The following is a 16,453-nucleotide window of genomic DNA, read 5'->3' on the forward strand; positions in this document are numbered from 1 at the left end:
AAACCCAGGGGCTTTTCTACCTCCGGGCTATACTCACAGACCTTTTTTATACTTTATTTGAAAACAGGGTCTCATGTAGCTGAGAGCCTCACTAAGGAGCTGAGGCTGGCTTCGAACCTGTGCGATCCTCCTGTCTCAGCTTTCCAAGCACTGGGATTATAAGCATGTGCCACCACACCCAGCGTTAACCCTATTTTTTTAAAAAACAGGTTTGCAGGCTAGGCAGAGTGATACACATATCACTATGGGTTCGCCACCATGCCCAGCCTAGGTTGTTTTCTTTTGTTGTTGTTGTTGTTTGTTTATTTGTTACTGGGTGTTATTTAAAATGTTTTCAGAGCTAGGCATGGTGATACACACTTGTAATCCTAGCATTTGGGAGGCTGAGACCAGAGGATTATAGTTCATGGACAGCCTCAGCTACTTAGCGCGGCCCTTTGCAACTCAGTGAGACCCTGTTTCAAAAATAAAATGAGTAAGCCGGGCGTGGTGGCGCACGCTTGTAATCCCTGCGCTTGGGAGGCAGAGACAGGAAGATCGCGCAGGTTTGAAGCCAGGCGCGTGCGCTGGTTTAAGAGACCCTGTTTCCAAATAAAAATACAAAATAGGTGTCTGGGAGTGGAGCCCGGAGGTAGAAGGGCTTCCAGGAACCACAGTACCACCAAAAAAAATAAAAATAAAAATAAATAAATAAATAAATATAAATAAAATGACTAAAAAATAGGTCTGGAGGTGTAGCTCGAAAGTACGATGTCCCTGAGTTCATCCCCAGTACCACAATTAATTAATTAATTAAAATGTTATCAGGCCAGACTTGGTGGTAAACACCTATAATCCCAGTACCTGGGAGGCTAAGACCAGGAGGATTGCAAGTTCAAGGACAGCCTCGGCAAGTAGTGAAACTCTCATCAATGTAGCGAGCCCCCATTTCCAAATGAGAAATAAAATCAGGCTGGGGGGGTGTAGCTTGAAGGAAGAACACCTCTGAGTTCAATCCCTAGTGCCACAATAAATAAATAAAGTAAAATGTTTTCAGGGGCTAGAGGTAAAGCTCAGTGGCAAGGAGGGCATGACCTCTGTGAGGCACAGGGTTCATTTCCCAGAACCCCTAAAAAAGAAAAAAGGGGGGCTTCAAACAGATTAACTGTGACTCGGCATTAATCCAAACTGTTCTGTAAGCCCACAGCACTAAAAAAGAGTAGCAGATGCCGGGCGTGGTGGCGCACGCTTGTAATCCCCGCGCTTGGGAGGCTGAGACAGGAGGAACGCACGGGTTTGAAGCCAGCCTCAGCTACTTAATGAGGCTCTCAGCAACTTAGTGAGATCCTGTTTCCAAATAAAATATACAAAAGGTCTGGGAGTATAGCCCGGAGGTAGAAAGCCTCTGGGTTCCACCCCCAGTACCACCAAAAAATAAATAAATAAATAAATAAAATAAAAAAGAGTAGCAGAGAATATAAATTTGTTATTAGTGAAGCAGATGTTCCTCCATGATATCGCAATGTATGCAAAAGAGTAGTTGATCACACACAAAGAACAAAGGACCAGCATTGAAAGGACGAAGGAGCCGGGCTGGTGGCGCACACGGTAATCCCTGCGCTTGGGAGGCTGAGGCAGGAGGACCGTAGTAGAGGTTAGAAGCCAGCCTCAGCTGGCTCTCAGCAGCTTAGTGAGACCCTGTTTCAAATAAGGAATAAAAATTAGGGAGGATTTAGCTTAGAGGTAGAGTGCCCCTGGGTTTAATCTCCAGTTCCACAGAAAAGAAAAGAAAGAAAAAGAAAGGACCAAGTAGCACTGCTGAGAAACATTTCATCAGCACTGGAGGACACAGAGCATGTTGCTATGTGGGAGCAACAGCAGCAACTAAGTGGGAAACTCCAAATATAAAGAGTGAGAATGCCTTCACCTGTCTATCTGTTTATAGTTTGCAGTACTGGGATGGAACCCAGGGCATTCGACCTCTGAGCTACATCCCCTGCCCTATTTTTTATTCTTTATTTTGAAACCGGGTCTCACTAAGTTGCAGAGGGCCTCACTAAGTAGCTGAGGCTGGCTGCAAACTGCCATCCTCCTGTCTCAGCCTCCCGAATGCTGGGATTACAAGCGTGCGCTACCACGCCTGGCATAATTTTTCCCCCCTGTGGTACTGGAGCTACCTCTGAGCTACACTCATAGCCCTACTTAATTTGTTTTGAAACAAGGTCTCACTAGGTTGATGAAAGTCTCACTACTTGCAATCCTCCTGTCTCAGCCTCCCAAGTATAGGAATTACAAGTGTGCACCACCAATCCTGGCATAAAATAATTTCATAAAATAATTTCTAAACCAAGTCATGCACAGTAGCACGCGCCCATAATCTCAGTACCTGAGAGGTTCAGACAGCAAGATGGCAGGTTCTCAGCAAGCCTCAGCAACACAGTGAAGCCCTCTGCAACTTAGTGAAACTGTTTCAAAATAAAATGTGCTAAGAGTGTAGCTCATAGGTAGAATGTTCCTGGATTCTAGCTCCCTTACCACAAGGAACAAATCAAAAACTAAATATTTATGTTCTTCCACTTACAATACTACTTCAAGAAGTTGTTGGGTCTCACCAAAAGCAACTAAATACTCAAGGGTGTTTACAATTACAACAGGAAATTGATAGGTTAAATAAGGGACTGTAGCCGGGCGTGGTGGCGCGTGCCTGTAATCCCAGCACTTGGGAGGCTGAGACAGGAGGATGGCAGTTTGCAGACAGCCTCAGCTACTTCTTAGTGAGGCCCTCTGCAACTTAGTGAGACCCTGTTTCAAAATAAAGAATAAAAAAAAAGGGGGGGCAGGGGATGTACCTCAGAGGTCAAATGCCCCTGGGTTCCATCCCCATACCCGCAAAATAAGTAAATACATACATACATACATATATATATATATGTATGCTTCTTATGTATTTGTGTGGTACCAGGGATTGAAGAGAACACCCCTGAGCTATCCGCAGTCCTATTTGATTGTTTCTTTTGAGACAGTCTCACTACATACGTTATGGAGGGCCTCTGTTGCTGAGGCCAGCTGCAAACCTGCTGTCTCTTGTCTCAGCCTCCTGGTACTGGGATTACAAGTGTGCACCACCACACCCAGTTTATGCGTCTTTTGGAAAGACACTAATGTAAAAAACAGTGCATAGCAAATAATTAAACATACTCTATTTTTGTGGTACTGGGGATGGAACCAGGGCATTCTACCTCTGAGCTACACACCTAACCTACTCCTATTTTATTATTTTGTTTTGAAACAGGGCTTCACTAAGTAGCTGAGGCTGTCTGTGAACCACAATCCTCCTGTCTCAGCCTCCCAAATACTGGGATTATAAGCATGTGCCACCTTACTACTTGTAAAGGTTTTTTTGTTTGTTTGTTTGTTTGTTTATTTTGGTGGTATTAGGGGTGGAACCATGGGGCTTTTCTACCTCCAGGCTATACTCCCAGATTTTATACTTTATTTGGAAACAGGGTCTCACTAAGTTGCTGAGAGCCTCACTAAATTCCTGAGGCTGGTTTCGAACCTGTGCGATCTTCCTGTCTCAACCTGGGATTACAAGCGTGCGCCACCACGCCAGGCTCTGGCTAAAGGTTTTTGGGGTTTTTTTGTGTGTGTGGTACTGGGGGTGGAACCCAGAGGCTTTCTACCTCCGGGCTATACTCCCAGACCTATTTTATATTTTATTTGGAAACAGGGTCTCACTAAGTTGCTGAGAGCCTCACTAAGTAGCTGAGGCTGGCTTTGAACCTGTGCGATCCTTCTGTCTCAGCCTCCCAAGCGCGGGGATTACAAACGTGCGCCACCACGCCTGGATTTATTTTATTATTTATTTTTAGTTTTTGTGGTACTGGGGGTGGAACCCAGAGGCTTTCTACCTCCAGGCTATACTCCCAGACCTATTTTATATTTTATTTGGAAACAGGGTCTCACTAAGTTGCTGAGAGCCTCACTAAGTACCTGGGGCTGGCTTTGAACCTGCGCGATCCTCCTGTCTCAGCTTCCCAAGCACGGGGATTACAAGCATGCGCCACCACGCCCGGCTACCACTCCTGGCTTTAAAGGTATTTTTAAAACTACTTGCGGTGTAGTTATGCTTTTAATCTCAGTCCTGGGTGTATGCGACAGGAGGATTGCAGGTTTGCTGCCAGACTCAGCAATTTACTGAGGCCTCTGCAACTTAGTGAGACCTAGCTTCAAAAGAAAGAATAAAGCAGGGCGTGGTGGTGCATGCTTGTAATCCCAGCATTCAGGAGGCTGAGACCAGAGGAACGTGGTTCGTGAACAGCCTCAGCTACTTAGTAAGGTCCTTTGCAACTCAGTGAGACCCTGTTTCAAAAATAAAGAATAAGCCGGGCGTGGTGGCGCACGCTTGTAATCCCAGCATTCGGGAGGCTGAGACCTGGAGGATTGCAGTTCGCGGCCAGCCTCAGCTACTTAGTGAGGCCCTCTGCAACTCAGTGAGACCCGGTTTCAAAATATAAAATAGGGCAGGGGGTGTAGCTCGGAGGTCAAATGCCCCTGGGTTCCATCCCCAGACCCGCAAAAAAAATAAATAAATAAATAAAAATAATAAAAATAGGGCAGGGGGGTGTACCTGGGAGGTAGAATGCCCCTAAGTTCCATCCCTAGTGCCTCGAGACCGTAGGGAGTGGTTGTGCACCCTTGTAATCCCAGCATTTGGGAGGCTGAGAAGGAGGATCACGGATAGCAGCTCACCACCAGCCTCAGCTACTTAGTGAGACCCTATTTCAAAATAAAGAATAAAAATAGGGCAGGGGGTGTAGCTCCAAGGTGGAATGCCCCTGGGTTCAATCCCCAGTGCTGCAAAGAAAGAAAGAAAAGAAAAGAAAGAAAGAGAATAATAATAAAAAATAAAAAAGAAAGAAAGAATAAGAGCCGGGCATGGTTGCATACACTTGTAATCCCAGCATTGGGAGGCTGAGACAGGAGGATCACGGATAGCGGTTTGCGGACAGCCTCAATTACTTAGTGAGGCTCTTTGCAACTCAGTGAGACCCTGTTTCAAAATAAAGAATAAAAGCCTGAGCCGGGCGTGGTGGCGCACGCTTGTAATCCCAGCATATGGGAGGCTAGTACAGAAGAATTGTGCAAGTTCGAAGCCAGCCTCAGCTAGTTAGCAATGCCTTTTGCAACTCAGTGAGGCTGTTTCAAAAAAAACAAACTTTTTAAATAAGGCTGGAGGTGTCGCTAGGAGGTAGAATGCCCCTGGGTTCCATCCCCAGTACTGCAAGAAATAGAAAAATAATAACAGAATAAAGAATAAAAAACAGGGCTGGAAATGTACCTCGGAGGTAGAATGCCCCTGGGTCCAATTTCCAGCATCGCAAAAAAAAAAAAAAAAAAAAAAAAAAAGTAAAGAAAAAATAAGGCTGGTGGTGTACCTTGAGGTAGAATGCCCCTAGGGTCCATCCCTAATACCACCAAAAAAAAAAAAAAAAAAACCTGTACTTTTGCAGAAAAAAGCTTAGAGCAACGTACACAGTGAACAATTGATTATATGAGGTTGGAGGACTAAGATGTGTCCAGGAGCTCAGATAACTACACGATTACTGTACACGTCTTTATTTGGGGGGATTCTGAGTGCTGCACTCTGTAGCAACAGTAAACGACTGTTCTTTTTCGCGATGGAGGAGCTGGTCGGGTTCCAGGCCTGAAGTTTAGGACGAGGCACAGGAAAGGGGAACGCGGAGATGCGCGGCGTGGACCTCCGCGGGGCCCTGGCGGCTGCCCCGCCCCTCCGCAGCCTCCTCCAATGGCTGCGCGGGGAGGGCGGGCTCTGCGCGGATCAAGGATCCAATTGGGCCTAGGATCTCTCGCGCCGCCTGTGAGCGGGGTAGCGTGGTGACGTAACCACGGGCGCTGGGGCGGGGCAGCGTGATGACGCACACGCGGGGCGCCGGGGCGGAGAGCGCGCGCTTGCCGACGCGGCGGCATTAGACGGTTGCTGGCGCAGCGGGCCGGTCGTCGTCCGCGTCTCACGCCCTCGCGGCCGCGTTCGCCCGCCGACTGACCCTCGGGCAGCCTCCCGGCCAGGCCTCACCGCTCCCAGCCTTACCGCCGCGTCGCTGCGACTTCGCCACCATGTTCGAGGCGCGCCTGGTCCAGGGCTCCATCCTGAAGAAGGTGCTGGAGGCGCTCAAGGACCTCATCAACGAGGCCTGCTGGGACATCAGCTCGGGCGGCGTGAACCTGCAGAGCATGGACTCGTCCCACGTCTCCTTGGTGCAGCTCACCCTGCGCTCCGAGGGCTTCGACACCTACCGCTGCGACCGCAACCTGGCGATGGGCGTGAACCTCACCAGGTGAGCCGGGCGGGAGCGGGCCGGGCGCGCCGCGGGCGCTCTTGGCGGGAGCGCCGCCGAGCCGGGCCCTCATTGGCTGGCGCGGGCCGCCCGCGCCTTCTCATTGGCCCGCCACGTCGAGGGCGGAGCCCGCGGCCCCGAAAAGCCCGCGCTGGCAGCCGCGCTCACCGGCCTTTTCCGCGCCAAAGTCACAAAGCGTGTGGTGGCGGGAAAATGGCCGGCTTTCCCTCGGTGTGCGGAAGAGACTTTTTTAGAACTTTTGATTATTAAGTCCAGCCGCCTTGGATGGCCAGCCTTAGTCCTGTTTGGCATAACCGCCATACAACGCCCTAGTGAGGAGGTGTCTCTGTCACCCTTCCAAGAGACGGTGGGTTTCTGATTTTTCATTACACAGAATTGCGGTGTGTATTTTAATATCCTGGAATTTTTTTTTTTCTTTTTGGGCGAGTGTGGTGACCACGCCTGTAATCCAGTACCTGGGAGAGTAAGACGGGGAGATCGCGGGTTCGCAGCCAGCCTCAGCTACTTAGCGAGGCCCTCTGCAGCTTACACCCTGTTCAAAATAAAGAATAAAAAATAAACCGGGCGTGGCGGCGCAGGCTTGTAATCTCAAGTTTTTGGAGGATGAGACAAGAGGATCACAGTTTGAAGACAGCCTCCGCCACACAGTGAGGCCCTTTGCAACTCAGATACGCCCTGTTTCAAAATAAAGAATAAAAAAATAGGGCTGGCTCCGGGAATGCCCCTGGGTTCCATCCCAAGTACCGCAAAAAAAAAAAAAGAATAAAAATTAAGGCTGGAGATGTCATGTCCCTGGGTTCAACCCCCAGTACTGCCAAAAAAAAAAAAAAAAAAGATTGGGCTGGGTGTGGGACTAAGAGGTAATGAGTTCTGTACCTGGTATTGTACTGCCGAATTTTTTAAAATATATATATCAAGGGTAGTGGCTTAACTTTGTAACCATTACCTATATAGTACATGTAAAAAAAAAATTTTACTCACACTACAATTATGTTTTGTTTATTGCTGTACTAAAATTGAACCCAGAATCTTAATTCATGCTAAGCGCTGTTACTAACTGAACAACATATCCAGCTCTAGAACATTATTGATTATTGTAGACTGATAATTTACTCACCTCACTGAAGGAATCTGCAATTCTGAAAATACCCTTTAATTATACTCAAATGAAATAGCTGGTGGTACAGTGTATAACTGCCAGGTTGTATTCCAAATGGCTAGACCCATATACACCTCTAACAGTATGTTTATCTTTAACCTGATGTGTAATAATGGAAACTCCTAATCACCTTAGAAATCTAGGCCGTGTGTGTGTGTGTGCGTGCGCACGCGCGCGCACACGCTGTCGCCGGGATCATACCTACTGCCTAACACATTAGGCAATTGCTCTGTTGCTGAGCTACATCCCCAGCCCAGAAATCTAGTTTTTGAGCAGATGGTGTTTATTTGAACCCTGTGTCTTCTGTGTTCTAGCATGTCCAAAATACTGAAATGTGCCGGCAATGAAGACATCATTACATTAAGAGCTGAAGATAACGCAGACACCTTGGCACTAGTATTTGAAGCACCAAGTAAGTTATATGTTAAAGAAAATTAAAAAGCAATGTATTAAAGTTGAAGAATGTGGTGGAAATATACATCATAGTTGTGAATACATGCTTCAATCCTTTATTTTCTTTTGGTAGATCAAGAGAAAGTTTCAGACTATGAAATGAAGTTAATGGACTTAGATGTTGAACAGCTTGGAATTCCAGTGAGTGTTGTTTTCTGTGTGCAGTACTATACACACTCATAGTTATGTAAAACATGTTACTGTACTAACAAAGCCTGCTTTCTAACAGAACTGGTCTCTAGAAATATATCCCTTAAAGCCAGGCGTGGTGGCGCGCACTTGCAATCCCAGCATTTGGGAGGCTGAGATAAGAGGATCGCGATTCACAGACAGCCTTAGCTACTACTTATTTAGTGAGGCCCTTTGCAACTCAGTGAGACCCTGTTTCAAAATAATAAAAAATAGGGCTCAGGGTGTAGCCTGGAGATAGAATGCCCCTGGGTTCCATCCCCAGTACTGCCAAAAAAGAGAGAAAAATATCTGTTAGTACATGTTCCAAAGCTGGAACTGTACTAGTTAGTACTTGGAATGACATTTTATCATTTCATTAAGCTACCATAGTCTAAGAATTCATCACTGAATGAATTCATTGTTGCAAAGTAGTTAATTACATTAGCCTCACGTGCATCTGTGTATGTGTGGTTTTTGTTTTTCAAACTGGATATTAAACCCAGAGGCATTCTACCTCCAAGCTACACCCCCAGCCTGATTTCATTTTTTATTCGGAAACAGGGTCTTGCTGGGTTCCTGAGAGTCTCACGAATCTGCCAAGGCTGACTTGAACCTCCAGTCCTCTGGCCTCCTGAGTACTGGGATTACAAGTGTGCACCATCATGTCTGGCTATAAATCTCAAGTTTCTAACATAGCTCTTCAAACCTACCTTTAAATAACAATATCATTCTAAGAATAAAAAGAGATGTACCAGGTATGGTGGTACACATGTGTTATAATCCCAGTACTTGGGAGGCTGAGACAGGAAGATCACAGGTTCAAAGCCAGACTGTCACCTAGTGAGACCCTGTTTCCAAATAAATAAAAAGCCGGGCTTGGTGACACGTGCTTGTAATCCCAGCATTTGAGACGCTGAGACAGGAGGTTCGCGGCCAGCCTCAGTTACTTAGTGAGGCCCTTTGCAAGTTAGCAAGACCCTGTTTCAAAATAAAGAGTTAAAATAGGGCTGGGGGTGTGGCTCGGAAGTAGAATGCTCCTGGATTCAACTCTTGATACCATACACACAAAAAAGTGCCAGGCACACTTGTAATCCTAGCATTTGGGAGGATGAGACAGGAGGACTGCAGTTGGAGGCCAGTCTCAGCTACTTAGTGAGGCCCTTTGCAACTCAGACATTTTCAGCAGTTGATTTTTCTCTCTCTTGTGTGTGTGTTGGGGGGGGGTGCTGGGAATGGAACCCAGGGGCTTTCTGCCTCCAGGCTACACTCCAGACTTGTTTTATATTTTATTTGGAAACAGTCTCACTAAGTAGCTGAGGCTGGCTTTGAACCTGTGTGAACCTCCTGTCTCAGCCTCCAAGTACTGGAATTACAAGAATGTGTCACCACGCCCAACAATTAATATTTTTTTTTAGCAGTGCTGGATATCAAACCCACAGCCTCAAACATGCTAGGCAGGGGCCCTATGGTGAGCCCCATTCCTATACTAACTTTTCCAAAATTGTTTTCTAGGAACAAGAGTACAGCTGTGTAGTGAAGATGCCGTCTGGTGAATTTGCACGTATCTGCCGAGACCTCAGTCATATTGGAGATGCTGTTGTCATATCCTGTGCAAAGGATGGAGTGAAGTTTTCTGCAAGTGGAGAACTGGGGAATGGAAATATTAAGTTGTCACAGACAAGTAATGTTGATAAAGAGGAAGAAGCTGTAAGTAGGAAAATGTAAAACTTTTTAGCTGGGTGTGGTGATGCACACTTCTAATCCCAGTACGTGGGAGGCTGAGGCCAGAGGATCACAGACTGAAGGGAGACTTGTTTCACAAAGAATAAACTAGGCCTGGGGGTCTGTCTCGGTACAATGCCCCTGGGTTCAAACCCCAGTACCACAAAATGAGTGTGTGTGTGTGTGTGTGTGTGTGTGTGTGTGTGTGTGTGTGTGTGTGGTGGTGGTGGTGGTGGTGGTGGTGGTGGTAGTGGTGCTGGGAATTGAACCCAGGGCATCCTGCCTCTGAGCTACACCCCCAGCCCAATTTTCTTTATTTTGAAACAGGCTCTCACTAAGTTGCTGAGAGCCTCACTTACTAAGTAGCTGGGGCTGGCCACAAACCCAGATCCTCCTATCTCGGCCTCCTAAGTACTAGGATTACAAGCATGCGCTATCATGCCCGGCTAGAAAAATACTTATAAAGTAAAAAGGAACCACCCTGAAGACAACTGATGGCATTACTGTTTAGCACTACATTACTTGCTAAATTAAACTACAAAATTACATTCTAATTTGTGAAAAGTGAAAATGTTGAAATTGGCATGCCATTTATTCTAGAGCTGTATCTGTGAGAAAGGATGCAAATTCAGTGGTTCTCTGCAAACTGAAGATGAGTTTGTGGATTAAACCTGAACATGCTTGTAAGGATAGGACTGAGAAGCTAGGTATCTAACCTTTAGCAAATTAGTGAGGTGGGGCTGCCTCAACCAAAGGCTGTGCTCAGAGTTAGATTCTCCTTCTGAGCTCTGTGTGGTTTATATATGTGTTGTAGCTCCAGTCGTTGGCCTTGTTGGAGGTGAAGAAGCAGGCTGAGCAAAGTTTGATGCTTGAGCTCACATCTCTGGCTGTAGGGCTTACATAAGGACGTTTGCTCCCCTCCCCCTTTGATACTGAGGATAGAACCCGGGGCCATTCTACCTCTGAGCTATACCCCCAGCCCTATTTTTCACTAAGTTGCAGAGGGCCCTCACTAAGCTGAGGCTGGCCAAGAACCTTTGATCCTCCTGTCTTAGCCTCCCAAGTAGAGGTTACAGGTGTGTGCCACCATGCCTGCCAAAGAGGATGCTTTCTTCACTAACACTAAAAGTAGGCTCCATGAAACTAGGAAAATTTGCATTAAATGCTAAATAGTGAACAACATTATAAATATTTATTTAAACTCTTCATTATTTGAAGGAATACCTAGAGAACCCTCTTTTAGCCAGACATGATAGTGTACATTCATAATCCTAGTACTTGGGAAGAGAGACAGGAGGATCTCGTGTTTGTAGCCAGCCTCAGCAGCTTCATGAGGCACTCAGCAACTTAGTGAGACTGACTGACTGACTTTCTTTCTTTCTTTCGTGGTACTGGGGGTGAAACCCAGAGGCTTTCTACCTCCAGGCTATACTCCCAGACTTTTTTTTTTTTTTTTTTTTTTTGGAAACAGGGTCTCACTAAGTTGCTGAAAGCCTAAGTAGCTGAGGCTGACTTCGAACCCGCACGATCCTCCTGTCTCAGCGTGGGGATTACAAGCGTGCGCCACCATGCCCAGCTGAGACCGTTTCAAATAAAAGAAAAATGTAAGTTGGATGTGGTGGCGCATGCTTGCAGTCCCAGCATTCAGGATGCTGAGACTGGAGGATCACTCACCATGGACAGCCTCAGCTACTTAGGCCCTCCCTGTTTCAAAATCAGGAATAAAAAATAGGACCGTGGGGTTGGGCGTGGTGGCGCACGCTTGTCATCCCCGCACTTGGGAGGCAGAGACAGGATCGTGCAGGTTCGAAGTCAGCCGTGCTGGCTTAAGAGACCCTGTTTCCAAATAAAAATGTAAAAATAGGTCTGAGAGTGTAGCCCGGAGGTAGAAGGGCTTCCAGGAATCCCAGTACCACCAAAAAAAAAAAAATATTAACATATTCAGGCAAGTGCTTAGCGCAGTAGTTGGCATGTTTAACGTTTGCGGTAAATCTTAGATATTACTGTACACTGGGTGAGTTGTGTGTGGTACTGGGGATAAAACCCAGGGGATTTCTACCTCTGGGCTATACTCCCAGACCTATTTTTATATATTTTATTTGGAAACAGGGTCTCGCTAAGTTGCTGAGACCCTCATTAAGTAGCTAAGGCTGGCTTCAAACCTTCATGATCCTCCTGTCTCAGCCTCCCAAGTGCTGGGATTACAAGCATGCGCCACCACATCAGGCTTTTTATTCTTTATTTTGAAACAGGGTCTCATTAAGTTGCAGACAACATCACTAAGTAGCTGAAACTGGCCACAAACCTGCAATCCTCCTGTCTCAGACTTCCAAGTGCTGGGATTACAAACTTACCACTATGCCCAATTTCCTGTATAAATTTAAACTCAAGTTTTTGTTTTGTTGTTTTTCTCCAGTACTGGGGATGGAACCCAAGGGCATTCTACCTCCCAGCTACATCCCCCCGCCCCCCAGCCCTATTTATTTTGAAACAGGGTCTCACTGAGTTGCAAAGAGCCTCATTAAGTAGCTGAGGCTGTTCGCGAACTGCCATTTTCGGGTCTCGGCCTCCCAAATGCTGGGATTATAATCATGCGCCACCACGCCCATCTTAAACTCAGTTTATGGTGCACACTTGTCATTCCAATACTTGGGAGGCTTAGACAGGAGGATCACAGGTTTGTGGTCAGCCTCAGCTACTTAATGAGACCCTGTTTCAAAATAAAGAATTAAAATAGGATCGGGGGTGTAGCTTGGAGGTAGAATACCCTGGATTCAATCCCCAGTACCACAAAATAAATAAATGAATGAATGAGAGGGAGGGGGGGCCCAATCCTTAGTTGGACATAGTGGTGCAGGCTTATAATCCCAGTATTTAGGAGGCTGAGACAGGAAGATCACAGGTGTGTGGCCAGCCTTAGCAATCCAGTGAGGCCCTCCTCGAAACCCTGTTTCAAATTAAGAGTAAAATAGGGCTGGGGGTGGGCTTGGAGGTAGAATGTCTCTAGGTTACATCCCCAGTACCACTAAATGAATAAATACATTAAAATTTGTGTATAAAAAAAGAATGGGGGGGCTGGTTCTTATGTGTATCTGTCTCAATTATATTTCCATTCTCCTTCCACTCATTTCAAATCCCAAACATTTCATCCATAAATATTTTCATATTATCTCAAGTATAAACTGGACGTGGTAGTTAGTTTATAAGTTTATTTTATAATCTCCCCCCCCCCAGTATTGGGGGTGGAACCCAGGGGCATTCTACCTCCACACTACACCCCCAGCCTATTTTTTATTCTTCGGTTTGAAACAGGGTCTCATTGAGTTGCATAGGGCCTCACTACATAGTTGAGGCTGTCGGGAACAGCCATCCTCCTATCTCAGCCTCCCAAATGCTGGGATTAAAAGTGCACCACCACACCCGGCTATATAAAATTGTTTAGATTAAGATTTTAGTATGGTGGCACACGCTTGTAATCCTAGTATTTGGGAGGCTGAGACAGGAGGATCCCAAGCTCAAAGCCAATGTCAGCAGCTTGGCAAGGTTCTCGGCAAGCTTGTGATGCCCCATTTCAAAATAAGAAATACAATCAAGCTGGAAGTGTAGCTTGAAGGTAGAATGGATCTGGGTTCAATCCCCAGTACCCAAAGATAAACTAAGTTAGGATTTTTTGGGGGGAAATGCTAAGGATTGAGCCCAGGGACTATCTACTTTTGGGCTTCATCTCTAACCCTATTTTACTTTGAAACAAGATCTCACAAACTTATAGAAAGCCTTGCTAAATTGCTGAGATTGACCTAGAACCTGCGATCCTCTTATCTCAGCCTCCCAAGTACTGGAATTATATGTGTGTGCCACCATGCCTGGCTTCACTGCAGTCCTAGTTGTAGAAACAGGGTTATTTGTTAAATTTTACAGAGTGGATTTTGCTGGTTGCATCTCTGTAATTCAATATACCTTTATCCTGTTTTGGGGGGTATTTTGTTTTGTTTTGTTTTGTTTTGTTTTTGGTGATGCTGGGGATGGAACCCCGGGGCATTCTACATCCAAGCTGCACCCCCAGCTCTATTTTTTTATTCTTTGTGTTGAAACAAGGCCTCACTGAGTTGCAAAGGGCCTAAGAACCGCAATCCTCCTGTCTCCACCTCCTGAATGTGGGGATTACAAGCGTGTGCCACCACGCCTGGCCAGGCTAGAATAATAATCAAGGTGTATCCTAGTAACAGGCATATGGATATGAATGTTTTTCCTAATGCCAGCAGTCACAATAGTCATTCTCTTAAGTTGGGCATGGTGGCACACACCTCTACTCCCAGTTCTTTGGAGACTGAGACGGGAGGATAACGGGATAAAGGTGAGGCAACTTGGTGAGGCTTTTGTTTCTAAATAAATTAAAAGGGAGAGCTGGGCATGGTGGTACATGCCTGTTATCCCAGTATTTGGGAGGCTGAGACAGGAAGACAAGGACAGTCTCAGCAAGTAGTGAGAGATTCTTGTCAACCTAGCAAGACCCTGTTTCAAAATTAAAATAGGCCTGGGGGGGTGTGGCTCTGAGTTAGAAAGCCACTATATTCAATCCTCAGTGCCACACACAGAAAAATTAGTACTAGTCATCTTCTGGATTAAGTCCTTAGGATTTGTCAAGTTCATTCCTTCCTTATTTAGTAGCTGATTTATTTGTTAGATGTATTTTCGAGCCAGGCGTGGTGGCTCATTTTTGTAATCCCAGCCGAGACAGAAGGATCACCCGGTTCACAGCCAGCCTCAGCTACTTAGGCCCTTTGCATTCAGTGAGACCTTGTTTCAAAATAAAGAATAAAAAATAGGGCTGAGAATGTAGTTCAGAGGTAGAATGCCTCTGGGTTCCATCACTAGTGCCACCAAAAAAAGTATTTTCATAAAGAACTTTCCCATAGCACATATTGTGGTTGGCTGTAGTACAGTTCATGTAAGAAAAACAAGTTGAATACTTTTTGCTTTATCAGTCTTCAGAATTAAAACACCTCCAAGTGACCAGTAAAGGTTTTGTTGTTGGTTCTCATATACAGCTTTCTTGGTATTTCTCAATATGATGAATCGTTTTGTTTTCTCCTAAAGGTTTCCATAGAGATGAATGAGCCGGTTCAGCTAACTTTTGCATTGAGATACCTGAACTTCTTTACAAAAGCCACTCCGCTCTCTCCTACCGTGACACTCAGTATGTCTGCAGATGTGCCCCTTGGTAAGATCATAAGTTTCCATTTGCGCCTTGCTTTGTAGGCACTATGTGTGTGCTCGATAATGAACTGTTTTCTTGTCATCCACAGTTGTCGAGTATAAAATTGCTGACATGGGACATTTGAAGTACTATTTGGCTCCCAAGATTGAGGATGAAGAAGGATCTTAGGCATTCTTAAAATTTGAGAAAATAAGCTCTTTGAAAAGTGCTTCTGAGATGCTGTTGTGTACCGAAAGTCTTTTCTGTCACCAAATTTGAAACTCTGAGTACATATGTAGATACTGTTGTATGTAAATAACCTATTTTTACCTCCATTCTCTACAGTTTGCTTAAAAAAATAAAATCCAAAGTCAAATCTGGGCTTGTTAACATAGAAATACCTTCTGCCTTACTTTTCAGAAATACTTCTGGTGATTTTTATAACAAAGGGGACCAGACTATAAATGCAGTTCTAAGAATTGTTTTCCAATTTAAATAAAATTTTTTGAATTTCAAATGTCACGGGGCAGTGCCTTCATTTGGACCAGGACTTGTTAGAGTTACCTTACTGAATCCTCAGAAAAAGCTGCCCTTTCATGGAAATGTGTTTCTTTTCTAGAGTAGAAGGTGGCAATAACAAAACATTGTAAGTACGAGCCGTAACGCACACTTGTATCCCAGCATTTGGGAAGTGGAGACCTGAGGGTCGGGCAGCCCAGCTACTTAGGCCCTTTGCAACTCAGGCCCGGTTTCAAAAATAAAAAGACTAAAATTGGGCTCGGGATGTCACTTTGAGGTAAAATGCCCCTGGGTTCCATCGCCAGTACCACCACAAAAAAAAATGCAAGTGCAATAAATGTCCCTGTATTGGGGAGTTTGTCGTTTATTTTGGTATTATAATGAGCTCAAGTAATGAACAGAGAAGAGTAGGACAAATCCTATGTATCGTACTGTCGTTGTTTAGTAAAACTTAAAATACATTTCAGAAGCTTAAATGTACCCTAAGTTGTGTGAGCCTTCTAAGGTTATAATTATTAAAACAGCAATGTGTGTGTGTGTGTGTGTGTGCTACTAGGGATGGAACCCAGGGACATTCTACCTCCTCAGCTACACCCCCAGCAGCCCTATTTTTTTTTTATTTTGAAATGGTTTCATTGAGTTGCAAAGAACCTCACTAAGTACCTGAGGCTGTTCTCCCAACTGTGATCCTCCTGTCTCAGCCTCCCAAATGCTGGGATTACAAGTGTGTGCCCCCACGCCTGGCACAATGTTTCCTTTTATCACAGTGTTGAAAGCTTTGGTGGTAAATCCATGGGGCCCAAGGAATTTGGTCCTGCAAAAATTGTTCCAGCATGAGTAGCCTTGTTTGAGGCTTTTTCAGGAGGGGGCCGC

At 45.4% G+C, this 16,453-nt stretch overlaps 1 protein-coding gene across 1 annotated transcript; it reads left to right on the forward strand.

Annotated features, from left to right (window-relative positions):
- Positions 1–6,117: 6,117 nt before the first annotated feature.
- PCNA (proliferating cell nuclear antigen) lies at positions 6,118–15,250 on the forward strand (the record flags this gene model as incomplete). Its single annotated transcript, XM_080716715.1, has 6 exons — positions 6,118–6,338; positions 7,833–7,930; positions 8,045–8,112; positions 9,655–9,849; positions 14,962–15,085; positions 15,171–15,250. 6 exons carry the CDS (start codon positions 6,118–6,120, stop codon positions 15,248–15,250), a joined length of 786 nt encoding a protein of 261 aa, XP_080572841.1.
- Positions 15,251–16,453: the final 1,203 nt, after the last annotated feature.

Source organism: Muscardinus avellanarius, assembly GCF_963383645.1.
Source record: "Muscardinus avellanarius genome assembly, chromosome: 19".
Lineage (NCBI taxonomy): Eukaryota > Metazoa > Chordata > Mammalia > Rodentia > Gliridae > Muscardinus > Muscardinus avellanarius.